Source organism: Mytilus edulis, chromosome 5 (assembly GCF_963676685.1).
Source record: "Mytilus edulis chromosome 5, xbMytEdul2.2, whole genome shotgun sequence".
Classification (NCBI taxonomy): domain Eukaryota; kingdom Metazoa; phylum Mollusca; class Bivalvia; order Mytilida; family Mytilidae; genus Mytilus; species Mytilus edulis.
The window spans coordinates 77,964,858-77,992,397 of NC_092348.1; the positions used below are offsets into that span (position 1 = coordinate 77,964,858).

Below are 27,540 nucleotides of genomic sequence, written 5' to 3' on the forward strand. Positions count from 1 at the left end.
ATCATCTGATCCATCGGATAATGAACCATTGACACCCTCACATTTACTCTACGGAAGAAGAATTACGATTTTACCGTACACCGGAACTTTAGATGGAAACATTGAAAATTCAAAAAACTTAACACACGCATCAGCTAATAAATTGTTACAGATTCAAAATCATATCATTGACAATTTCTGGACAAGGTGGAAACGTGAATACCTTACATCACTTAGAGAACAACATCGAACTAAAGGAGTGGACAAACAGAACATTAACATTGGAGAGGTAGTTTTAATACATGATGAAACTTCAAGAACAACTTGGAATGTAGGGATCATAGACAAATTGATTCAAGGACGAGATGGGTTTAGCAGATCAGCTATTTTACGGACTAAAAATGGTCAAACGTCTAGACCTATTAGCAAGTTATATCCTCTAGAACTAACATCTAATGAATACACAGGACCGTGTGATGAAATACTACCCGCTAGACGAGCGAAGACCGATGCAAAGGAAAAGATAAAGATGTGGACCAAATGAGACTATCGTATAATTTTATGGACTGTTAACTGTTCGTGCTTTATTACAGAAATAATTTTATTTTATTCGTGCTCATGATAAAAGACACATTAAAAGACAGTTAAAGCTATTCAAAGTTTTCAGAGACAGTAATTCAAAGTGAAATTTTCATAATTTATTTTCATTTTATTGTAATTAAATTCATTTGCGGGCCCCCAGAATGTTAAGAATTGCACATGAGGTGTTCCCGCTACCGCTCTCCATGTACACGACGTCACCGTTGTTGTGACGTTAGCTTTTCAGAGTTCAATACATGTATCATTGCAAGCAGACGTTCTTATTTACTAAGCCTTAATTTGTGTCCGATACAACCACTCTACGATAGTATACATACCTTGATAGATGAAAGAATGAGATCAGCATTTTGGGATTATATATCAACAGCTATAATATATAACGAAATTTGACCATCTATAAAAGGTCATGACCAGTTTGTCATGTAAGGTCGATTAGTTTCAAATAAATTAAGTTTCATCAAGCTCGAAAATAAAATATCTTACAAATTCTTATGATGTGTAATGTCACGTTTCGTTAAATTCTAATTATCGTGCATGATAACGAAATAATAGGTTCAAAAGTACTTCAGACGTGATTATAAATTTACAAATTCTAAAATAAACTCTCAGAAACATTTCATGAACTTTTAACGTTCCTACTGATGAGTTAATTCTAGAAACAGCAAATTTCTGCAAACTTGGCCAAACGAGTTACTTATCTGAAAGCAGAATCACGCTCTTCTTACTGCATATGAGTAGCGGGCGATATTTTACGTATAAAACCCGTGTTTACTATAGAAAACCCGAAAATTAGGTATGCTTACATCCAAAGACACATTATTGAATGCATCAGACTAAATGCAAGTTTGTTAGACTTCTGTAATGTTAGTATTTAAGAGGGGCATTGAGTTAGATCTTTTCACTATCTTGAACTGTGATATCTTTTCTAACTCTGTTTTTTTTATTTTTATACATCAATGGATATATGTACTTACATTTTTACTTCCACTGGAACCCATGCTATTTCTGTAATGATTTTATGGTTTTGTACTCATTTATTTTCGTAGTCCTTAGAATAGACCTATGCGCCGACAATGTTTCCCCTAAAAAAAGAAAAACAAATTATTTTATAATTCCTGAACAATAGGTTGATAATTAAGAGTTTGTGTCATTTATAGTAAATATGCTAATTTTAATATGGATATGCCACGCTTTGTTAAAATCCGACTAGCTTGCTCATTTAGAAGATAAATATTTGCTAAACGGCATTTCCCCATACCTGATATTTAATTTCAACTGCATTTTTAAGCAGAGGAAGGACCACTTTTAAAACAAATTCGTTGGTTTGAATCTGTCCTAGATCTTAGCAAAAATTGTCACGAAATAGTAGATACTTCCTAATACAAGTTCCAAGTGGAAGAAATGTTCTGTAATATTATTTCCATTGGAACAAATTAGTACAGTATTTATTCCGTACAGAATTAAGGTACTACTATATAATATTAGTTCCAACAGGAACTTCCTTTTAGGTGGAAGAAATATACGTTGACAACACTTTTTGCAGGCTTTACAAATCAAACTTACTTCACATTTTGTAGGAAGTTTGACAGTGGTGATGAATTAAAACATGAATTGTATCTGTTGGACACCTACTTCCTGTTTGCTGATACCTTACAAGTGCGTGGGATATGATAAGCACGACCACTCGTGTATCTGCATTGTCTTGTTTTGTTTACCGACCACATCACTATATTTCAGAATGAAATTTACCAATATTCCATATCATGTCATAGATGTAGACTTTACGCCGGTTCAAATGTATATTATGTTGGTGTCAGTATTTCAATTCCAACCATTATGTGGCCTTTTATGTAGGAATCTGTATTTTACGTCGATCAGTATGTGGCCTTTCATCTTGGTAGCAGTATTTCATATCGACTCATTATATGGGTCCTTATCTTTGTATCAGTATTTCACGTGGAGCCATTGTGTGGTCTTGTATGTTGGTAGCAGTATTTTACGTCGAACAATTATGTGGCCTCCTATGTTGGTATTAGTATTTCACTTGGGGCAAGGACATTGCAACTTCCCTAAGATTATTTTTTTTGCAATATTTTCTTGTCGTGCCGTGATATGCAAAACCAACTTTAGTGTTCACGAAAACGGTCTGCTCAAAGTCATGTCACCATACATGTTTGCTCTTCCTAAAAAGTTAACATTCTGGCTGCTCTTGTAGAACCGTTGTTGTGGTAGCGTGAATTTTGCCTAGTGGCAGTTCTTGGCTAAGATGCATATGACATATGACTATTGTTATTCAAAAAAGGGTATTAACTAGAACAAGGGGATTTTGAAATAATATTTCGCAATAAGCAGTCAGTTTTGTTCAATTTTGTCAAAAATGTATTGCCGATGTATTATTGGCTTGCAAATCAATAATTCAACAATAGTTGATTCCTTCTGAAATTGACCTTAAATTTTACCCTCACCTGGAGATGGATGAAGTACCTTAAAAGCATGTTTAGTAATACTATTATTATCTTTTATCCTTTATTATATAAAAAAAAGTATGTCATCATAAGTAAAACAGCGCATACACCGAAAGGAATCATTTCGTTGACTAATTCGGTCCATAATAGAGTATGATGATTCTAATTCAGGTAAAAACGATGATTAAAATGATTTAACATGAAATCGAACAGACCTAGAAAACTCTTCATTATACGATTTCACGTGTTTGTCTTATTTATGATTTGTACATCGAGTCACTAACAATCGGCATTCTTCGGATGTTATCTTGATGGTTGTATTTATTAGATGACGTTTAGTTTAAAAATACACACGAAATATTGATACTTTATAATGAGTCCATGCATAAACTACTGAAATTTTTGTCTTAGATTCATTATTTTGTCTTAGTTGTTATTAGCGTTTTACTAGCTTAAAGAAACAGCGCGCACTCCTATATCTGAACTTTTTTTAAATATGGATGGAAGAGGAATATATACCCTCTCATGTCTGGTGTTTGGTTTTGTTTTTCTTTGATGATTTATCTGTTTTGTATCGATCTGATGAGCTAAGACTCTTCAACAGATTTTAATAGATGTTTTGTGTTCTGCTGTTACACCACTGTCCCTTCGTAGGGAAGGGTTGGGCGCTCACAAATACGTTTAACCCAACCGCATCCTTTAAGTGCATGTCCAAAGTCCGGAGCCTGAAGTCAAAAATCAGTATATGGTTGTCGTTAGTTCATGTCTGCCATTTTTTTCTTCTTGTATATTGTTCTGTTACAAATAAGGCCGTTAGTTTTCTCAATTGAATTGTTATAAATTTTTCATATTGTGGCCTTTTATAGTCGATTAAACGGTATTTGGGTTTTCTCATTGTTGAAGGCCGTACGATTGCCTGTAATTGCCTACACCACTTCATTTTAACTTCGGTGGATTGTTGTCTTATTGGCAATCATACCACATCTCCTCATTCGTAAAGGAATAATTGTTTCTTGCACAGACGTTATATAATTTGAAATTTACGCTTTAGTATGTAAGAAATGAAATATGAACATTTGAGTCAATACGTTAATGAAGAATTTGAAAGCTATCTTGAATTGTACCTTTCACAGCGTCCGATTTGATAGTCATTATACGTCGAATTTGTGTTTTCATAAGAATAGACTATTTTAAAGTTGAAAAACGGAAGTCACAATGAACATAGTTTTATTTATAGGTTTAAATGGATATTTTCTGTAAGCAGTTTATAGAAAAATCAATTTAAACCTCAATCTATTATCAAAACATTTTTACCAATATTATTATTAAGCGACACGCTTTATAGATACTTTGTTAATTACAATTCTTGATTTGCAATATGTATTAAGCGAAGGTTAAATCGTTTAGTTGTAATATAATAAAATTAAAATAAAACGGTTAGCTTACCGATAACCAAACTTCAAAGGAAAATTCCCAAGAGTTTTAATGTCTAAAGAACTGGTAATTAAAATTATCAATCGAACAATTGTCACATAAATAAACATGCAAGGAAAATATAATTATTTGATGTCTTAGATCAGTCAAAATAATGCGAAATCAGAAGAGTATGAATTTTAGCACTTATAGCTACAGCGTCAAATGCCTTGACAACGAATGTAATTAACCTGATATAAAACACGTCTGAGAAAAAGAAAACATAAAAAGAGGGAGTGTGCACGATACATTCATTACCCAATCTATACGGTAATGTACAGACAGAGGTAAAATACCAAAAAAGGTATACCAAAATTACAAAAATGGGTCTACTTAACATAATCAATACGACACAGATATATAGTAACAACTTTCACCATAACAACATGTAGCCATTGTTCCTGTTAAAGTATACATACATGTCCATTATTCTCCGACAGATAAGTCCCATAAATCCCCGTAGAAGCTGCAATTCCTTATGCTTGTTATTGTTCAGTGCTATGTCGTTGAAGCCACACTATATAAATAGATGTGTTTACATTTTGACCTAGGATATTTATAAGAACCGATTAACAATTATTTTTTTAATAACTTCTGTATTGACAATGAAGGTATTATAATACAGCTCTAGGTTTAAAATTTGCCTTATTACCTTACTTTTGTATTTGTTTTAATTGCAAACTAGCTTCTATTGTTTTACTATTAAGAAAGTTTACTAGCCTACAGTGGTATTTGGGAAGGTATTTATCGATCCATTCAAAATTCCATCGGAGATCATGGGCTGATAAGCGGTCTGATATGAATAATGACAAGTTATGTTCTTTTTACCAAATACTTCAACACAAGCCGTTAAGACAAGAAATTTTTTTTTAAACTTAATTTTATTGTACTATTTGTTTTGCATTTTTTAGTAATATGTTTTCCTGTTTCCTAATATGCGTTCTTATATTCTACTTAGTTGTTTTACACTTAAATGTACCATTGAGGTTTATTTTCCGTAATTTGCAGAATGACGTCGAAATGCTTTGCAATAACGTTACAGAAAGGCATACGATAAAAACCGGAAGCAGTTGATATATAACTGAAGCAGCTGATAACAAAAGTCATATCACACGGCTATGACACATCTTCAAACTTAATGAATAAATATACGGTTTTTTCAAGGGGTACAAGTATACCATTATTTTTTACAAGTATATGATAAAAAGATCATAACATGTCATTTTTCATAACTGATATATTATCAGATCTCTGGTCAATTTATGCCCTCGAACCTTCGGCTCTTAGGCTAATACTCAACCTTCGGTTCATAACTCATCTGATATGGAAAATGCGATGTAATTATCTGATAGTATCGACCTCATACAATGACTTTAGTTACTTGTATAATATACATATACTATACTATAAGTTTGATACTATGATATATGTCGAATTGTTTCTCTTGACAGTTGGAACACAGTTTTTTGTAATATTATTGCTATTCGTATATTCTAAGAAAATAATTCATAACTAGAGTCAAATTTTGAACTGAATAATTATTAAAGTGTGTCCTATGTTGTGTAAGACAGTTGGTTTGGCAACCGTGAATATGTTAAATCCCGTCACATTCTTTATGAGTTTGTCCCAAGTAAAGAACCTGTAATTCAGTGGTTGTCGTGTATTGATGGAAATCATATTGGTTTTCATTTATTGTTTTGTATATATCTGGCCGTTATTATTCTCGTTTGAATTATTTGACATTTGACATTTTATAGCTTGCTAAACGGTATGGGTTAATTCATTGTTGAAGGCAGTACGGGTTTTTAAGTATTTGGTTTCTGGTGACCAGATGATATCTTCTCATTTTTATAATACATTGCACAGAAAACCTGACTTGGCACATGGACATCATGTGGTTGGTTTAAACCAATTTGACATGCGCACAAGCCTTACCCTTGCCTATTTAGACTAAACGGCGCAAAGCAAAAGTACACAATAAAGAGCATGCGCAGTCAAACTTCAACAGAACGACTGCTGTCATAAACAAGAAAATTAAAAATAACGACACATAGGGTAACAACTGTACTCGCTACTACAGAGAGCTAGTTATAGTACTTGCATCTGTTGGCTTGATACTATCGCTCAAGAAATCAAAGAAATCAGATACAACACAACAAATGTAGTAATGAATTGTACCGCTTTTTGAAGCAGGTGGTATATAGTGATAGCGGTGTCTATACCTTCGTCCGTCTGTTCGTTCGCTGCTCAATAAATCAATTTCTTCCTTTGGTCGTATCATGATTTTGAGTAATTATTGAAGGTAGAGTGGTAAATTATTACTAATGCCGTAGTGGACTTATTAGTACAAAATATTATATACTTAACTATTAGAATCGTCCGGCCTTTCGACATTAATAAAGTAAAACTGTACTTACGTTTGTGTCCGATCAGACATATTGATTTAGCAGGTAATCGAAGATAGCCCAATTTGAATCATTTTCCATATTGAGTACATATGTAATATCTATACAACTAATATAGATAATAAAGGTTTCCCGATTTGTTAACGTCCTTATCGTGGCACGACCACTTGGTAGGTAGTTCGAGGGAGCGAAGTCCATCTTCAGCCTCCTCCCATATGTCAGTTGCCAAGCTACGTTAACACGCCCGGGGCGTAAACCTAAATTTGGGGGAAAAAATTAAAAGAACTTGTTTAAAGCAAAAGAGCCTTGTAATTCTTTCTTCAATGAGTTGTTCTAAGGTAAGATTGAAGAAATTATACCCGTTGAATCATATATCATATTGTAAAATAGTATATATATTTATTTTCTGTCAAATTCTGAATCTACTATCATTTCTACTCAGTTTTCCTATTGTTTTTTAAGCGATTCATTATCTGTTGAGATACGATATGTTACAGTAGGTTGCTTTTTTTATATTTCATCTGACCATCTTCGAAAATTTATTACTTCATTTGTCCGTTAACGAAATTTGTGCAGAAAAGGCGTAGATGGAGTAAAACATAATTAAGAAACGACAACATTGAAATGAATTCTTTTCTCCTCACTTTGCGTCCGCTTATTTTTACATTTTATTAAAATGGTTTATGTCGGTATCCAAGACAATGTGTATTGCAAGACAGTCGCACGACTGCGATAAGACAATCTCACGACAGCCACAAGACAGTGACACGACAAAAAATCGTAGAGCAAAAAAGGTGCATGTCCAATTTTCGTGCCACGACATACGACAGCGCCACGATGCTCAAAATATCGTGCAACTGTCGTACGACGATCACAGATGACCTGCGATTTGATGAAATGTCATGCCGTGGCGCTACATAGATGTGTCGTGGGTTCGTTGTGACCATAAAAGATAAGAATGGCTAAAAGAATTACAGAACAAAGAAATGCACACCCCCCTCGTCAGTTGCCACTAATCTAGACCCTCACTTTGTCGAATAGTTTCGTTTAATATATTTGCCTGTTTTTGTCTCCAAAAAGAATATTGGTACAAAGTGTTGTTAATATATGTATTATTACTGACGAGGTGAACACAAAGAAAAATATTGCTTGACTCACGGCACAATTTGCTATGTATTCTAACCAAATTAAAATCGTCAAAAATTGCATTTGTGTTTAACCCATTGAATAAGGAAAAAGAACCTCACTAAAAATAAGGCCAAATAAACAATTAAACTTCAGAAATTTCTGCATCTTATGGTATCTATTTTTATAAAAATCACTCATAGACTTACTTGGTAAATTTTTATGAAAAATACCGATTTTAGTTGAAATAATAGGACATTTTTTGAGTGGAAACTCACTTTTGTCCTATGACTGTAAGCGTCATATATCTTGAATTAATATTGAAAACGAACTAAAATTCTTTAGTTGTATTAATGTTGATATAAAAATATCGCCATAATTCGCCATCCATAATAATTATTTTTAAAAATGTTTATTTGGCATGCCATACTCGAAAAAAGTGCGGACGTGAAAGAAGGCACTCTTCTCGGTTTACGATGTTATACGATACACTTACGATGATACACACGACGTAACTTGCGATCAACTTAGTAGTTCTTTACGATGCCTTTGTGAAACACACGTAACGGGAACGTAGAACCACACGTAAACCAATCGTAAATTGATACGATGATCGTAAGTTAAGAAGTATAAGTCTAACAAACTTGTGTAGTTTAAAAATGTGTCTAATGGCCCCTCCTGTCAACTTAGATGGCCGACATGGCTAAAATAGAACATAGAGGTAAATGCAAGTATTGTTTATTATTATGAAAACCGCTTTAAAAAAAAGAAAATCTGACAGTTTAAAAATGCACAGAATTAATGGCCATCGACGTCAAAACAATCAGATCGGAGTTATTGCCCATAAATGAAGAATTATACCATTTTTTTGTTCAATAATTTTATGCCTAACATCTTGAAAACTATAATAGATAGAAGGTACCTTTATATTAAAAAGTGACCAGCAAGACTACATCTACAAATAAGTTAAATGAACAAAATCGTCAGACAACTTCTTATTAGAATTATTACTCTTTAATGACTATTTGTACGAATTTTCAGTGTTTTGCCTGTTATCTTAAAAACTTTAATAGGTGGATAGATAGCTTATTCAGCAGAAATTATCAGCAAGTCAAATATTACTGTTATACATTATAGACACTATTTATAAGTGATTGCCGTTTAAGTTTTACCAATTTTTTTGCCTTTGGCAATAGCTAAAGAAGATAGAGGGAAACTCAACAAAAGAAAAAAATATCAGCGATAAAAGATGAACAAAAGAGAGAATTTTGTCATGAATTCAATTATGAATACAGTCCTAGATGACATATGCCACTGTTCTACCGCACATAGAAGCTCCAAACAATGTTATTTGTAAAATGACATTGTCATAGATTTAGGAATGTGTTGCTATCTGTATCAACATCAAAAAGTATTGTACTTGTGGACAACTGATCCAAAATAATGTTGATTTCGACAACGAGCTAGCGCTCTGGAACCGCAGAGAAAAACTTAACTGTAAGTCGGTGCGACTTTATCAACCAGCAATATATGTCCACAAACTGTTATCTTGCCAAATAAGCATCCTTATAAATCAGAAAAGTCCATCTGAGACCCATGACATTAGATATTTTATGCATTGCATTGGCTATGTTCTATCACAATCCAGACCAGCGAGTAACTTATATTATTATTCGTGTCTGAAGACGAAATTGTGTGAAACTTTTATGTATGATTTTAATTTCAAAAAATTAAACTGAACCCTAGAACAGCCTTTTACCGAACATCGGGCTGGCAATTTATTTTTGTGTGAATTCGGGATTTACACGAATTGGAACTTGGGAATATATTATTAATTTTTCGCCAGTCGGGGGAAACAAATGCTTCTTTTTCGGCATTTCGGTATTCAATGGGTTGTTCTTCCGGAAAATCGGTATGACACTCCTTCTACGAATGACCACTTTCTTTCTCTGTTCAGCAGACAATATTGAGGAAAGCTGACAAAACCAGCTGATTTGTTTGTATTTCTTCGAATAACTAAGAAAAAGGGTGATGTACACGACTTCCCAAACTTAATCTAAAATTAAATTATCATTTTTTTTAATTCAAATTCGAATACTAGTCAGTTCATATGACTCGATTTAGCATAGGCGTGGCTATCCATCACTTTTATTCAATCAAATGTCCTTTATAATAAAGATGTGAGTGCGATTGTAGTTGAAACAAATGAAATTGTAATAGTTTTAGGACACAATCATCATCAACATCAAAAGGTATCACCGTAATGCACTTTAGTTTTAGCACATGCACATGAAAAGGTAATATACTTTAGTTTTAACACATGCACACCAAAAGGTAATGTACTTAAGTTTTAACACATGCACATCAAAATTTAATGTACTTTAGTTTTAACACATGCACATCAAAAGGTAATGTACTTTAGTTTTAACACATGCACATCAAAATTTAATGTACTTTAGTTTTAACACATGCACAACAAAAGGTAATGTACTTTAGTTTTAACACATGCACATCAAAAGGTAATGTACTTTAGTTTTAACACATGCACATCAAAAGGTAATGTACTTTATTGTTACAGTAGAAGCTGTGGCTACTGGTTCAAAATAAAATTTATTTAGAAAAGTTGCTTTGCAACCACTGAGATGACGTTGAGTGTACATATGTATCACTTTTAGAAGTATCATTTCAAGAGATTGAATTTATGACTGTCTACTTTAAACAAATCTCACATCCCTTTTTATATGTTATAATAAATAAATATCGATTGTTGCCATAGGTACACCAAAATAAAATCTCACGATTTTGATGGAAATCAAATCTATGGAACTCGTGATTACATACATAATTTATGCACATATATGACACAAACAGCTAGTAAGCTTAGTTTGTGAGAAAGCAACAAAGAGGGGATGGTAAAGTTTATGATGGACTTTTTTTTAAATTCCTTTGCTTGACTGTATATTGCTACCTATAAATTCCGAATTATCGAAGATTTAACTGGCTTTTCCCGAAATCCTGCGACCTAAACGGATCAATCCAGTCGTTTCAAATCGGTCCTTCCTTTAAAGCACATAGACATGCAATTGCCATAACATTTTCAAGGTTCTTAGAATTAAATTATTCTTCGTTATATATATTTTGTATTGTCAGATATGAAACAGGAAATATTTTAGAAGAAACTGGGTTTTTAATCTTTATTGCAAAAGGAAGATATTGTTTTACGCTTTAACAACCCAAGAAAAGTTACCTGTTGAATAATTAAGGAATAATTACAAGCATAAGAAACACAACAGATAAAGTCATCTGTTTTTCAAGATAGGTATGTTCTTTTTTTATTGCATTGAATGTTCTAGAAAAATTGTGTTACAATATTATATGCCGAAACATTTCAATAGCATCAATTTATCTCAGTAAAATTAAAAAAGATGTATATTTTTGTTCCTTTGTATTTTATTAAATTCCTGACAATTCAACTTTATTTCATCTTTCTTGTTGCAATTGAAATCAAACTTTTATATATTTATTTAAGGGTATATAATACAGATATGATTGCTCGGTTACTTTTTGATAAAAATTACGTACTGTGGCGTTTGATACGAATTATCTTGAATTTCGTGGGTGCATTTTTAACCATGGAATAAAGGCATATTTCTGACTTGGCACAGGACGTTTTAAGAAAAAATGGTTGGTTGAACCTGGTTTAATGGCATGCCAAACCTCCCGCTTAATGACAATGTTAAAAAAATATATATTAAATGTCCAACGAACAACAAATATTCTAAATGTTTGAATGCAGACTTTGGCAAAACCAAGGAATTATATATCCACGAACGAACATCCAAGTTTTCTTTCATCCACGAAATTTAGTACCAATGAAAATATATGAATCCACAATATATGCTATGCTTCACTTACACAGGTAAAATAGGTCCGTAAAACGTCCGTATTCACAGATTTTAAATACGAACGTTTAGTACCACGGAGTGGACCCGTTGGATCCTTTTCGTATTACGCCGTATTCATTCATTGCATGTTTATCATACAGATTGTTTAATGTCGTATATTTTACCGACTTTATCTCAGTTTAACATATGAATGCAACAGACATATAGTTTACATTTTTAATTATTTTAATTTGTATAATTCTTTCTCCCTTTAGACAAAAAAGTGCCATACAATATGTTTTAAGTTATACAATATGTTTTTTAAGTTGTGTTTCTTATACCTGTGGTTGTTATACTGAATACAGATTTATCTCTTGACCGTGGTTTTCAATATTTGATGTGAGGGATCAAATTGTTTATCAATACAATTAAGGCTGTGTTGTGCATATCATCATGATTGCCATATGACCTTGTATTTGGCCATAATGAAAAAAATAATTGATTTTTTCACAGTATCTGTCCTATGGCATAGCGTTTCATAATTGGAACATAAAAGCAACACAAAAAAAATGATGAGTCACATATCATCGAAGGTGTCCTCTAAAGATCTTTGTTAATGTCAAAATTGTTGATTTTTATCTGTTCACACTGAAAACAACAAATATTCTTATACCCGTTTAAGACTGTTTAGCAGCATTTCTATAAAAAGAAAGCAACTACTTTTTTAATTTAATTTAGACAATACTTATGATAAAAGCTTAATTGTTGTTTAAACAAATAACTTTCAGAAGCATCATTTTGTGCTAAGAAAATTTAGATTATCGGGTTTTCTACACATTGATATCGTAAAATATCAGCCGCGAGTTACGATGTGAACCTTTTACGGCAACCGAGTGCAGCAAACGAGATAAGATTGTGTCGAGCCGCTGATAGTTTACGATATTGATACGAAGAAAATCCGATTATCTGTTTATCGTTCTACTAATGGTCTTTCGCCCTCCCACAGTTTTAGGCTTCTCGAAAGAAAGCTTGATAGTGTCTCTTCACACATTGTGACGTCGCTGATAACTTCTCTTCAAACATTGTGACTCGCTTATAATGCCTGTTCTCGTCTCAAAGCCGTGATATTAAAGATAAATACGGAGCGTCTGAGCAGGGTGATATATGCATAGGGAAGGAAGATTAGATAGGACAATTTAACTTTATTCAACTATCTAGGTGCAATACGTATCCTTCATTCATATATCTATTTTTATAAAGGTGCAAACGATACAATTATGATCCCACGGTAAATGTTTGACAAACATGTGGATACACACAATTAATCGGTGATCTGTTCATAAAAATTGGTGAACAAAATGTTTCTTTGCTTTTTTAGTGTTTTCTTTGTTTTTGCTGTTCATATACTGATTTTGTGTCATGCAAGAAAACCTCAAACCCTTTGTTTTTCTATCCACCCCCCCCCCCCCTAAAAAAAAGTCAATTTAGAAAAAACAGGCCCATATACTCTTTTTAAGATTATGTTAAAATAAGTTATAAAAAGCCTTTCCTGAAACTGTATCGTATGCCCTTACTTCATTTATATTGTAACTCGGGGTTGAATATATTAAGGGATTCCTTAGTTGCTGTCACACATTGGAAAATGAAAAAAAATATGTATGTTAATACACAAGATGTTAGCATGCAGAAATAATTGATTGCTGTCAAACAATCAGTTTATACTCGTCATCCACGTTATACTGAATAATGACTACTTTTTTCTTGCATGGGTACATTTATAGTGTACTTCTTTCCATAATCAAAATACTCTGTTTCATATTTTAGTGTATTATTCATCAGTTCTCATTTGATTCAAGTGACACATTTGTGAGGTGTTTTTTTTTTCTCGAATAGACATAAATTTATGTTTACAATTATTAGTTATAATTTAATTATTAATTCCAATTCTAAATAAAAATCATATGAAAAGAAAAGATGTTGATGACGTGGTCACATGACAAAATTATATATTTCTGAGCGGATAGACGAACGACTTTCAGCCAATAAGAAGACGCGTTACATCAAAAATTGAATTATTGCTGTATAAAATTAACCAAAAAAAGAAACATTTTTTAACCTTTATATCAGGCTTTTATTAAAGGCATTATATATTTAAGATTTCTTGTCTTAATTTATGTGTTTATGTCAATTTATTTTTTCAAACGAAGAAGGACATTTTTAAGCAAACTGGTAGTTTTTACTATCTTACGGAAAAATCTTCCCTGGGATCATTACCTTTAATAATCAAAGTTCAACTGTAAGCATAAGTAAGACACATGTTTTAGCCATCTCAGCGATGACAGATAGGTGAGGTTTATTTCAGAGGACTTCAAAAGACACGCCTTTTATTTGTTTATGTACAATATTATATGACATTTATTATACCTCAGTATGTTTTTTTCTATATAAAAAGAATGAAATTTTTGTGTTACTTGACCCCACAGACAAGATTATTAAAATATGGTTGAACTTTAGAACTCGTAATACTTCAATTCATTCCAATATACATACAGAAAATGCCTGTACCAAGTCAGGAGTATGACAGTATTACCAATTCGTTTGAAGTGTTTGGGCTTCTGATTGTGCCATTTGAAAATATACTCACTTTTGGGTTTACTCGGAGTTTGGTATTTTTGTTGTTTTACTCTTTTATACAGTTCTATAAAGTAGCATTAGCTGTCAAATACATGTTCACTGATTTGACTCAAATTCTCATATTTGATTGATAACAATGTAAAACATTTATCCAAATTATTAAAAGTCTAAAATAAAGAAGTCTTTTCAACAAAATAAAGGAAACCCCAAAACTCCTAGTACTTCGCTATTGAAACATTAAGAGGAAATACTACATGCATTATATGACAAGCAACTAAAAACTAAAAAAAATCTTTATCTGACTTGTTATTAAAATAACCCCTAATGTTTAAAATAACAATAAATAAAAATATCATTTTTTTCCTTCTTAATTTTGTGTTTCAATGTCAATTGTATGGTCAATTACTTCAAGGAATACATTCATTCCAATGAGTCACAAAGACTGTAATAACAATATTTATTTCCTTCACATGTTTAAGGATTCTCAAACGAAAAACATTAGTAGATGAATTTAAAAAAAATATTTGCAGTTTTTAATAAAAATCAAAACTCACGTAGCTTTATTCATACCATTTCTGCTAATTTTTACTGTTTGCATGTTTTATTATTTAACAAAGACAAGAATTGAATCCTGAATGCCACAAGGATACTTTTTAAAAGATATATGTAGTTTCACTACAATAGTAACAATTGAACAAGTGATGGACCGGCAACCAGATAGTCTCTATGAGCGATAATCTATTCATCAACTCAAACAATACTAACTGGTCCATTTAAATGTCTCATTTGTATTGTAAACTTTACAATCTGGTTGAAATACAGGTAAAAGTAAACAGCAACACCTATGGTCAAGTCTTTGTAAATAAGTCAGGTGAAAAGATATACTCAATTGTTTGCTAGTTCTAAAGATACTAGAAAACACCCGCGAAATCGCGGGCATTCAGAGCTTAGTTTAAAGTATGTAATAAAAGTGTTGTTGGAAGAATTTTGTAAAATATTGAATGACTGGAGAATTTCAGCAAAAAGGTTATTGGGGACAGGAAAATGTTTTTTTTTTATCCCTCCTCCTTTATTTCCAAAATTCCCAATTTTTGGTTTTCTATCAATTTCAATAATGAACATACATTTAGTATGTTATGAACATTTAAGTAAGGAGCCTGTAATTCAGTGGTTGTCGTTTGTTTATGTGTTACATACTTTTCGTTCATTTTTTGGACATAAATAAGGCCGCTAGTTTTCTCGTTTGAATTGTTTTACATTGTTATTTCGGGGCCTTTTAAAGCTGAGTATGCGGTGTGGGCTTTGCTCGTTGTTGAAGGCCGTACGGTGACCTATAGTTGTTAATTTCCGTGTCATTTTGGTCTCTTGTGGAGAGTTGTCAACATGGCAATCATACCACATCTTCTTTTTTTTTTGTAATCAATGAATTTTGTAAAAGATTTAATGACTGTAGAATTTCTGAAAAGGTATCAAAAGTTAGAAAAGGTATCAAAAGTTCACATGAGAATAATTTTAGCGCTTATCTGTATATTATGAACATTCATTACCGAGTTCATTACTATATAAATAAAGTGTATTTACTTTCAATTCTAAGTTTTCTAATCGATCCTTGGTGGTCATAGATATAGTATACAGACCCTTAATAAACTCTGTGACCGCCGTGGATAGTAAACTTGAAAATGATAGCAGATAGAATTCTGAAAATACACTTTATTCGTTCAAAGTATACAGAAAAACGCAAACCGGAAGTCTAATCTGACTTAAAATTTCGTCAAATGACGGGACAATATCCGGATGACTTTTTTCTCGTTTTTCTCCCAAAATAACTCAATCTGAATAGTCATATGAATGGATGACAAATGCAGCTATGTACTGTACCTATAGGACACAGAGGCGTGTTGATTAATTTATTGTGGAAAGAAGAGAAGCGACACACAAAATGAGGTCTTCTCGTTTAATAGTATAGATCTGACTTAAAATTTCGTCCAATGACGGGACAATATCCGGATGACTTTTTTCTCGTTTTTCTCCCAAAATAACTCAATCTGAATAGTCATATGAATGGATGACAAATGCAGCTATGTACTGTACCTATAGGACACAGAGGCGTGTTGATTAATTTATTGCGGAAAGAAGAGAAGCGACAAACAAAATGAGGTCTTCTCGTTTAATAGTATAGATGCACAGGAGATTTCATCTGTTAACATATATTTGCAACAAATTTCTTAAGAGTTTAAGTTGATTCTTAAATTCTGTACAATCCCTCCCTTCTCTTGGGTCTTCATCATCACAGACTCTCGGCATTCCAAATAGCACTAATTGTGCCCTCTTCTTGTCGACTTGTTTCTTTATTATTATGAGGCTAACTTCATACAGGAAGTTCTTAGGAAGATAGATAAGAAGTTAGCAATATCCTTAAACTCTACTTTCCGCTATATAGATGATGTTCTCTCACTAAATAATACAAAATTTGGTGACTATGTTGAACGAATCTATCTCATCAAACTAGCGATAAAGGATACAGTTAAGCCTGCCTCATATCTTGACTTACATCTAGAAATTGAAAGTGAGGGTTGGTTAAAAAAAAACTTCACGGCAAAAGAGATGATTGCAGTTTTCCAATTGTGAATTTTTCTATGTAGCAACATTCCAGCAGCGCCTGCATACGCAGTATTTATCTCCCAATTGATCCGATATTCCCGGGCTTTTATTTCCTATCACGATTTCCTTGTTATAGGGTTGCTGCTCACCGGGAAGCTATTAAACCAAGAATTCCAAATGGTAAAGTTGAAATCAACCTTTTGTAAATTTTACGGACGCCACCACGAGTTGGTTGACCGTTATGGAATAACCGTTTCAAAGATGATAACGGATATGTTCATTATGTCGTCACTACCATCCGCTTCCCTTTCCAAGAGTTTGACCTACCAAATTAACTATTTACCGGGTTTTTAATAACATGAGCAACACGACGTGTGCTACATGAGTAGCAGGATCTTTTTACTCTCCCGTAGCCCCTGAGACCACCCCTAGTTTTCGGTGGGATTCGTGTTACTTAGTCTTTAGTTTTATATGTTGTGTCTTGTGTACTGCATTTTGTCTGTTCGTATTTTTCATTTTTAGACATGGCGATTTCTAAGACAAGGAAAAAGATATGTATGAAATGAGAGAAAAACAAAAAAAAAAATCACCAGGAAAACAAAACTGAACTGACTTTAGAGGCCATGTGATTGCAATTATAAGCAATATGCCATACGTGTAATTAAAAAATAAATTATCCTCTAGGACAAAGATAAGAATGTATTTAATGTTTCAAGGACGAAGAGTGTTAGCAAATGCAAAAACAATATGTTTCAAGGTAGATTGTTAGCAAATCTTACAACTTGAATATTATCATTACAGCGTGTGCACTCTTGCTGTAGAAGATTTCAAAAATGTACGAAAAGTTATGAAAAAATTACTATAAAGGGTACTTACTCCTTATTGGTTCAATTGACCAGTTTCGTCATGTTGACTTATTAGTAGATCTTACTTTGTTGAACAATTTTGTTGTTTACAGTTATCTCTATACATTTTAATATTCATGATAATAACCAAAAACTGCAAAATTTCCTTTAAATGACCAATTCAGAGGCAGCAACCCAACAACGTGTTGTCTGATGCATCTGAAAATTTCAGGGCAGATAGATCTTGACCTGATAAACATTCTGACACCTTTTTCAGATTAACTCAAAATCCTATAGTTTCAGAGATACAAGCCAAAAAACTGCATTTTACCCAACATGAAGTTTGGTTTTATTTGGTCCAGTAGATTTAGAGGAGTAGATTTTTGTAAAACTTAACGGACGACGCCGGACGCCAAGTGATGAGAAGAGCTCACTTGGCACTTTTAAGCCAGATTAGCGAACAAATCTGTTGGTTTTAAGTTTTACTATCATTCATGAAAGAAAAGTGATTTACTATCGTTAATAAATTGTATCCCTTTTATTATCTCATGTATGTTCATTTTTTTCATAGATATCTTCGCTCAACTTGGAAAATGGCACACGATGAAATTAAATCATTGCATCTTTACACATACTTGTGCCAGAAGATTGGATCCGAGGAGACTATTAGACTTAGACGAGTTGCAATAACAATTTCTGACTTAGAAATGAACGATGTTATAACAAGTGGAAGCAAAGGTGAAGGGCTTTATCTAAAAGGCAGTGATCTTGACTTGATGACTATTGATCCTGTTTTTCAAGTTTATGAATCTGATAAAGATGTCATTGATAAAAGGGATCCTCGTTTTGTTATGGATACAGATGACACAGCTCCATGTTTCACAAAGCTACGTTTTGTTGTTTTAGATAATGAAGATTTTTTCTCTCCATCAATGCAAGATTTGTTGGAGATTGATCGTTTTGGTAAAGTTCTTTTTTCAAGTGAATTATTCAAAACGTCTTCCCTTAAATTCTGTCAACAATCCAAGTTAGAAATAGAAACCAAAGATTTCAAATTACATGGGCCATGTTTTTCTGACCCTAATGATGAGATTGATATTGCATGGGCTTTTAAATGTGCTAAGTGGATATCCCCAGCACACCGTTGGGTTACTAGATCACGTGGAACATGGCCTCCATCGGAAACTATATCAAAAATAATCGCCTGTGGTGTTTTATTTGTTCCAGTTGGACCTAAAGGGTCAGTTAACGAAAATGTACAAAGGCGAATATCATTTTCGGTGGCTGAAAAATTCTTGACATTTTCTTTCAACCATACTCAGTTATTATGTTATGGTTTATTAAAAATAGTACTCAAAGATATGGTTGAACAGCAAGAAGATTTGAAAGGCTTACTTTGCTCATACTTTTTAAAGACAATGCTGTTTTGGCTGTTAGAAGAATCAAAGTCGTCAGCCTGGAGACCTGATACTATTATTTTATGTTTTAAGGCATGTCTACAAAGACTTCTCTACTGTATACAATATTCAACCTTACTACATTATTTTATTTCAGATAACAACTTGTTTTTTTTACGGTTCAGTTCTGTCGGCAAAACTAAATTGATCGGGGTCTTAAAAGCTATATACCAACACGGGACTCACTGTTCTGCGGTATCCGAGTCTTTATATAATTTTCCTAGACTAATCAACCTCGCATCGTGCAATGAATATATTAAAGAAATGATAGAAATAATAAGCCCACTCGAAAAGATTATCTTAAAATGTCAGTTTAAAACTGTACTGCATCATTTACTTCATTATTCCAGAGGTTGTTTATCTGCAGGTATATTAACTCTACATTTTGTACGTGCATGTACCAATTTTCACCAGACAAAGCAAATACAATGCAACGCAAACAACAAACAACTATATTACAAATACAAAGATGACCTTTGTCATCTAGTTACAGGATTACAATCAGATGCTTTATCTGGATGGATGAAATTAGCGTCTTTTTTCTATGTTCATAAACATTTCTTAACCTCGTTAAAAATAATAAATTATTCTTTGTGGAAATGCATACATGAAAAAATTACAATTTCATCACATTTTCACAGATTAATTCCGAATCAGGAACAAGAATATATGCTGAAATTGACAAAGCAAAAAAGAAGACTTCGGACAGTCGCTAAAAAGCTGATTGTACGGTGGATTACATTTACTACTAGATCACCATTTATTCCACCAGAACTTGAACTGGATGTAACAGAAAATCCTTTAGAAATACCTCCAATACCATTTGCACATTTCCTTCAATGCCTGTGTTATTATCATCTACATGATCGTACTGCATGTACACATGCTTTATATCAGTTACAACAAACAAGTTTAGAATGTGGAAAACATGGATACACATTTCCTCTGATACTTGTTGGCATAGCTACTCAGCTGATTTTTGACACATACTCCGCAAGAAAATTATTTGAATTAGGTGTTAAGTGTAACATTGAAAATGCAGCATTACGACTGTTTTATCACAATTGCCACAAATGAATTTATCAATTTAATAGTATTAATAACAACAAACATACAAAGAGGTTTTATAAAAAAAAATATGCAGAATAATCAATACCGATAAAAAACAGCATTTGAATTTATCAACAGAAAAATAAAACGAACGACACTAAAAATTCAGTTCCATAATTTTTCTTCCAACTAAATTGATTTCTTCATATTAAGTGGTGACTTTTTGTCAATAATACAAACCTGCAATTTAAAGATTCTTTTTTAAATTTTAAATTCTTACAGCTGGCCTCAATCTATATTGATCTATATCAGGAGCGGATCCAGCCATTTTAAAAGGGGGTTTCAACTAAATGCTCCAATTCAAATTCATTGATCGGCCAAAAAGGGGGGTTTCAACCCCCGGACCCCCCTCCCTGGATCCGCCACTGTATATATTACATTTATTTATATAAATTTTAAATTAGAAACAATTAACAGGCGTGGATCAGATAACCGGATACACACTTCATTAACATTATATTAATGTCTAAGAATATAACTTAAACCAAAGATTTGTATAGGTCTCACTATACAAATCATTGCTAAAACACGCTAATTAATACATTAAAAAGTTCTATTAGATTTTAAATAGAAATACTAGAAAATTTCTTCAAATATTTTGAACAATTGAATGTTGGTCCATGCTTACTTTTCATTTGATAAGAAATGTATACTTGTAACATATTGTATTGGCTCATTCCAAAAAGATGACATTTTGATGACGTCGCATACGTTTGATTTTTCAGTAAATACTTTATCTGTTGAATAATGTGAACGTTTTGTGTATAGAGTAGAATAAAATAGAATTTTTTTTTCTTCTAACTATTGTAACCTGTGTTAAAAGACGTGCAAAAAAGATTTCCGCTGCTATTTTGCTAAATAGGTGCAATTTGGGTGCCGTGACGTTATATATATATATACATTTATATATTATGCTTAGTTCTGTTATGTAAAAATGTATAAATTATGTAATATAACTAATAAATGTGAGAGTACTAAAAGTCTATCATTATCCTAGGTAGTAACATGGTAAATGACTCTAGGTGGTGATAAACATTTCGAAGAATTTGTGTTTTCTTTTTTCAAGCTTTCAAATATTACTGGTGATTCAATTGATTATCCTAAAATAATTATGATCTTGGTCGCTTTATCTTAGATTTCAAAATTATAGTCGTCTATATATCATTTAACTCCGTAATGTGTCCGATTTTAATGACATTTAAAATTTGACTGATTGTTGATTCGAATTGTGGGTGATACTTTTAAAGCAAGAGACGCTTATCCTGTCAACGTACCCGGTCTTGATCCTTTTGAGTTCATGTCGATTCCTTCAGTTTTTGTTTTCTTTGATCTGATGATTTGTCTTTGTTAAACTATTCAAAAGTATTCTTTAATACCGTTTTAAAAAAGCAAAATAAACCAATAACGAATTTGCGGAAATTTAAAAACGGTGAATCCCTTATCAAATGGGATCTAAAACCACATATAGCAAAATGAGACACTAAATAATGTTATGTCCGACCAGTAGTCGCTGCATATTTTGTATCATGTATCCGTGAAAGGAAGCACCACTTAAGCAAGTATCTTACTATCATATTGGAACAGCTCATGCGTCAATATTTGTATACAGAAAAAGATCAAGTGAGAACAAAAATCCTTCAGGAGAGAACAAAACCAATTCCAGATAAGAAAAAAACCTGTATAGGATTTACATGAGTGCTCATTCATTCCTTATTTTTTACAAAACACTCGTGGTAGTTTACAATTTACATACAACAACAATATCATTTGAAGCTATGTCTGCAGAAACAACATATTAATGGTGACGATATAATATAAATTTAACAGCTTCTTTGTCTCTGAATATGGGCTTTGGTCGTTCATTTACGGAATTTCAACTTTTGGACTCGATGTTTTATGAGAGACCTGATAGCTTTTAACCATTCTGACAAAGAGTCCATTTCAACTTCTTCTCGTTTAGCCCATGTTCTGGCATATTCCTCAATGGAATCAATAGATATTTTGAAGATAAGTTCCAATTGCTGTGTTGTGGTTCTTTGACCCTAGGATGATGAATTATCACCTTTCATGTTCAATTAATGAATTATGTATAAATCCACAGTAATGACATGGTCAAAGGAGCGGTAAATTAAAGGTGAGTAGGAACAGTCCCATGTCGGAGGAATTTAATGTATTCTTCTTAATCAAGGTCCTGCGTTGCTTGTCAATAGATACATTTGTTATGTACAATGGTTTTGGTGACCGTGTAACTGCAGGATAAAATAAAAACAGACTGATTTTGAAAATAAAGTGGAATTTTATATGTTACCTCCTTGTGATGAAACACGTTGCTGATGTTGATAACATCAATTCCCTTATTAGAAAAATGGATTCAAAAGAATTTCCTATTTTCATTAGATTATGGTTTAGATCTTACTGGTTTGAAAAGATGGAAAAAGAGCTACATCACATTACATTATGTAGAAAATGTATTTATGCATCTCCTGTCGAGTGCATAGTCTCTCAAACATTTTAGTAAAAAATAACAGCCAGTAAAAAGAATAGCTCTAATGTAAAGTAGCCCTAGCGGATAATGAAGATGGTTATTAAATAGTTCGTTTCTATGTATGTTGCATTTGCGTTTGTTTTTGTTGCACTTCAGTGTTTCTGTTGTTTTCCATTTATAGTTGATGTATTTCCTTCGCTTTTAGTTTGTAACCCGGATTTGTGTAAATGTTCAAACTACGTCCGCATTTAGAGATGACTCAAAAAATAAGAAATGTCTGTCTTCTCTACGTGAACAAATATAATTTGTTTCTACGGTAAATCAAGGCGACAAAACGACTGTGTATTTGTTTATGGCTTAAAAGAGCCCGAAATGTCCACGTTCAGATGCATGGACAGCTTTATTAAATGAGCATTATCAAAAAGTTTCTATACGTCACAACTCGGCTCAGAATAAATAAGTATGATACAAAACTTAAGATATACATATTTAATACTATAAAGTAACTAATAATTATATAATATGAAGACATATGCATTCAATATCAAAGTGTGTATAGTTATATCTATATCACAAACTCTTTCTGTTTGCACAATTACTTTCATTATTCACATTCATTAGAATAAACAATAATATGTAACTGCATGGTGTTTTAATATTTCTCTAAAGTTTGTCTTATTTTCACATTGCCTGACCGGTGTGAGAAAATATTTATCCTCACTAGTGAAAAATCGGTTCTCGGCAAAGGATTGGTTGACCATCAGCGACCATGCCTGATGACGTCACATCAAAAGTACACAACTTTCCTCAAATCTTTGAAAAGGAAGGATGAAAATCATAAGAGAAACAGATTCAATCACTGTTACTCGTGTATTACGATATTTCTCCACTCTCAACAGTTAAATTTTAATTATTTAAAAAGCTCGGCAAGCCTCCCGCTTTAAATATTAAAATTTAACTGTCTCGAGTGGAGAAATGTCGGAATACACTTGTTGCAGTTGTGGAATCCATATTTTGCTTATAATGTTCATGTATACCAGATGCTAAATTTAAAATAAAAAAGAGGCGATAATTATCATATGAAGTAGTAGTGTTTTAGACTTGAACTACAATGAAAGAAAAAACTAATATAAACTCATATGTAACTTGTCTATTAAATTAAATAAAAGTTTATACAGGTATAATAAGATTTGTAAAAAAGGATTCCTGGAAATTTGTGATTGCTGCTGTTTGTTTAATGTGTACCATGGACTGACATTTACTTTTTTTAAGATCAATTTTCTTCAGATGCTTGTTCTTATCTAACGAATAATGTACTGGATTGTTCATGACTAAGATTTTTTTTTGTTCGTAGAATATAATGACAGATATCGCTAATAAATAATGCAGAGTATTATAATCTACAAAATCACACAAGTAGGTTCTCTCTATTCGTCTGGTGCCATACTGGAAACAGCGTCCAGCGCCTGCTTTACGGCTTTTGTCTCGGGGTGCTCCTCTCCTAGAAATAACACATATACCCTGTAGGACTCGGTAAACTGGTATTTGGATTTAGCAAAGTGGTTTGTCCCAAAATATAACGCTCCTAAATTGTACCTAAAACAAAAAGTTGGAAACATAATCAATTAATATTTCTATTGTCAAATTTCAGTACAAATTGTAAGATTAACTAATAGTCACACTCTTCAGTCAAAATACATTGATAACAAATTCTAGCATATCTTAAAATCATATGAAACGAGTGGCCGGTTTCTTAAACCAATGCATACATATATGATAAACTTAGTCTTCTGTGCATATATCGGGTTTTTTTCGCTTAAATTGCGTATAATTGTCAAAAATATTTCAATCGGTCAGTGTTGTGAAAATATGGTAGCTAATTAATTGTCGTGTTTTGAAGTCGAAGTTTAACAGTTGTCACCAGTGTGTGAACAATCAACAAAGAAGCATATTCAGGTAACCACGTGTACGACAGGTTCAAAAAAGATATAGTTTATCTTGATGACAGAGCGATGTTTACGTTTGACTTCATTCGCACTTACGTTTTGCGATCACCGAAATATTACGAGAAAGGTCATGCTGCATACGGAAAACATGTCGGCGGGCAAACAATTAAAAAAAGTAAACTTCTTAATTTGGACAAATTATAGAATTTTCTTGAGGAAAAAGTATATGTACATACGTTTCATAAGTTCTATTCGTGCATACCTAATTCCAGTTCTAAAAATTGTATAATAATTTAATCCGAAAATACAACCAGAGACGTATAAAAATAGGAATGCCATCTGTTACCTCATATCAATATTATAAGAACACAGTATATAATATAAAAGATTGTATACTATCAACAATTTTTGGACAGTGTACAATAATATTATAAATTCATTGCATACCGTATTGTTCCAGTTCCGAGGAAATTCTTGCCGTACGTTTCAAGGAAAATTGATAAAGCGGCTTCATAAAGCTGTGGTGCCATGACGTCATTCTTGTCGTCGTAAATAAGTCCAATTTCATTAAGGACAATGGCAGTGCGTGGATGATTGGTACCGACCTCACTTCTCGTAACCTTCAGATCATGTAGACAATAGGCCAAGGCTTCATCTACACGGCCTTGTTTGTAGGAAAGTTGACCAAGCTGTTATATCATAATTAAGTAAAATCATTTTAATAAACAAATTTCAGAAATAAAAGGGCCCGCATCATACATTGGTTTCAGTGAAAAACAAAAAAAAGGTATAATAATAGTAAAAAAAATAGAAACAACTATTGTGAAGAGTTTTCTGATAGGCAATCATATCACATTTTTTTTTTTTTTTTTTTTTTTTTTTTTTTTTAGATCTATGAGGATATTGAACATGTTGCTTATATAATATGGCCGATTGTATACATAAGATTTGATGTGAAGTGCAAATAACCACCCGTTGAATGTGCAACCAGAAATTAAATAAAATATTATCAACGAATAATTTTATTGTTTAAAGATTGATTGATTGTTTGAATTTTTGGGGTTGTGTTACACGCCACTTCTAGCTTTTTGGCTATGTCGTGAAGGTCGGATTTTTTCATGGAGGAAACTGGAGTGTACAGAAAGAACCCACCGACCTTTGGTTAGGAACACTGGCAATCCTAGTACATTAAGAGCAGAATCAAAGGTATCTGCACGAAAGGGATATTAAATGACAGTCTTGGTGTTAAGAAGCTAACAATTGCTGTAGATAAAAGTCTAGAACAACTCTGTCAATAATGCAACTATTGTATAAGATAGAAATTTTTCAATTGGAATAACAATATTTAAAATCACATTTCGGTTTTTTTTCAATTGCAGAAACAGGAATCCAGTATGTGAAATCACATATATTTAGGAAGGTCTCTTCTTGATAACCGGAAATCGTACATGTACAAGTGTACTAAATGGACAAAGAAATTAAAGATACTACTATATCCGTCTTAAAAAATAAACTGGAAGCTCTTATGTTTTGCTTTCTACAAACAAATTATTAATATGAAATATCGTTCTTGCTGCAAAATTTACACTTTATCATTGCCCTTTCGAAGGGATGCTATTGCAATAGATATGCATTTGTTGTTTTGTCTCTTTGACATATTCCCCATTTCCATTCTCAATTTTATTCAAGATATAAAATCCTAACCCTATGTCTGGGCCAACATTGAATAAAAAAAAGACAATTGTTGAAAAGAGAGACAATCAAATTTGATTTCAGGCTGAAATGAATAAATAAAATGAAATAAATAAAAAACAAAACATCAAAAATCAAAAATTAAAAAAACAACCAAAAAAAACAAAAACGAAAAGATAAAAAACAAAAACGAAAAGATAAAAAAAAAAATAAGGGGCGGGGCTGTCAAACCAATGTTTGGGGTATACTTGAAAAATGGCTATACATATATCATATATCATGTATTAAGCTCAATAAGAAGGGCCCTGTCCCTAACCTAGCATCTATTACCCAATCGAGATGGAACTAGACAGGTTGGAAAGGACCCGATTACACTTATTTATGTTAAGCACAGGAACAATTATAAGTAATGGTGCAAACACATTTTAAAGCAACACATAAAGTATCAACCTTCGTTAAATACTTCAGGCCACCGTTTCACAAAGCCTTCTTAACTTACGATGATCGTATCAGTTTACGATCGGTTTACGTGTGGTTCTACGTTCCCGTTACGTGTGTTTCACAAAGGCATCGTAAAGAACTACTAAGTTGATCGCAAGTTACGTCGTGTGTATCATCGTAAGTGTATCGTAAACCGAGAAGAGTGCTTTCTTTCACGTCCGCACTTTTATCGAGTATGGCATGCCAAATAAACATTTTTAAAAATAATTATTATAGATGGCGAATTATGGAGATATTTTATATCAATATTAATACAACTAAAGAATTTTAGTCCGTTTTCAATATTAATTCAAGATATATATGACGCTTACAGTCATAGGACAAAAGTGAGTTCCCAC

At 32.6% G+C, this 27,540-nt stretch overlaps 2 protein-coding genes across 2 annotated transcripts in view; both read right to left on the reverse strand.

Moving 5' to 3' along the window:
• LOC139524510 (uncharacterized) overlaps positions 1–5,152 on the reverse strand; it is a 67,703-nt gene extending 62,551 nt beyond the window's left edge. Inside the window, exons 1-2 of the mRNA XM_071319330.1 lie at positions 4,937–5,152; positions 1,554–1,661 (exon numbers count right to left, since the gene is read on the reverse strand). Of these exons, the coding sequence (XP_071175431.1) occupies positions 1,554–1,577 (24 nt within the window). The 5' untranslated portion in view covers positions 1,578–1,661; positions 4,937–5,152. The remainder of the gene's footprint in view (positions 1–1,553; positions 1,662–4,936) is intronic.
• Positions 5,153–24,151: 18,999 nt separating this feature from the next.
• Positions 24,152–27,540, reverse strand: part of LOC139524509 (uncharacterized) — a 62,868-nt gene continuing 59,479 nt past the window's right edge. Inside the window, exons 33-34 of the mRNA XM_071319329.1 lie at positions 25,457–25,698; positions 24,152–24,659 (exon numbers count right to left, since the gene is read on the reverse strand). Of these exons, the coding sequence (XP_071175430.1) occupies positions 24,491–24,659; positions 25,457–25,698 (411 nt within the window). The 3' untranslated portion in view covers positions 24,152–24,490. The remainder of the gene's footprint in view (positions 24,660–25,456; positions 25,699–27,540) is intronic.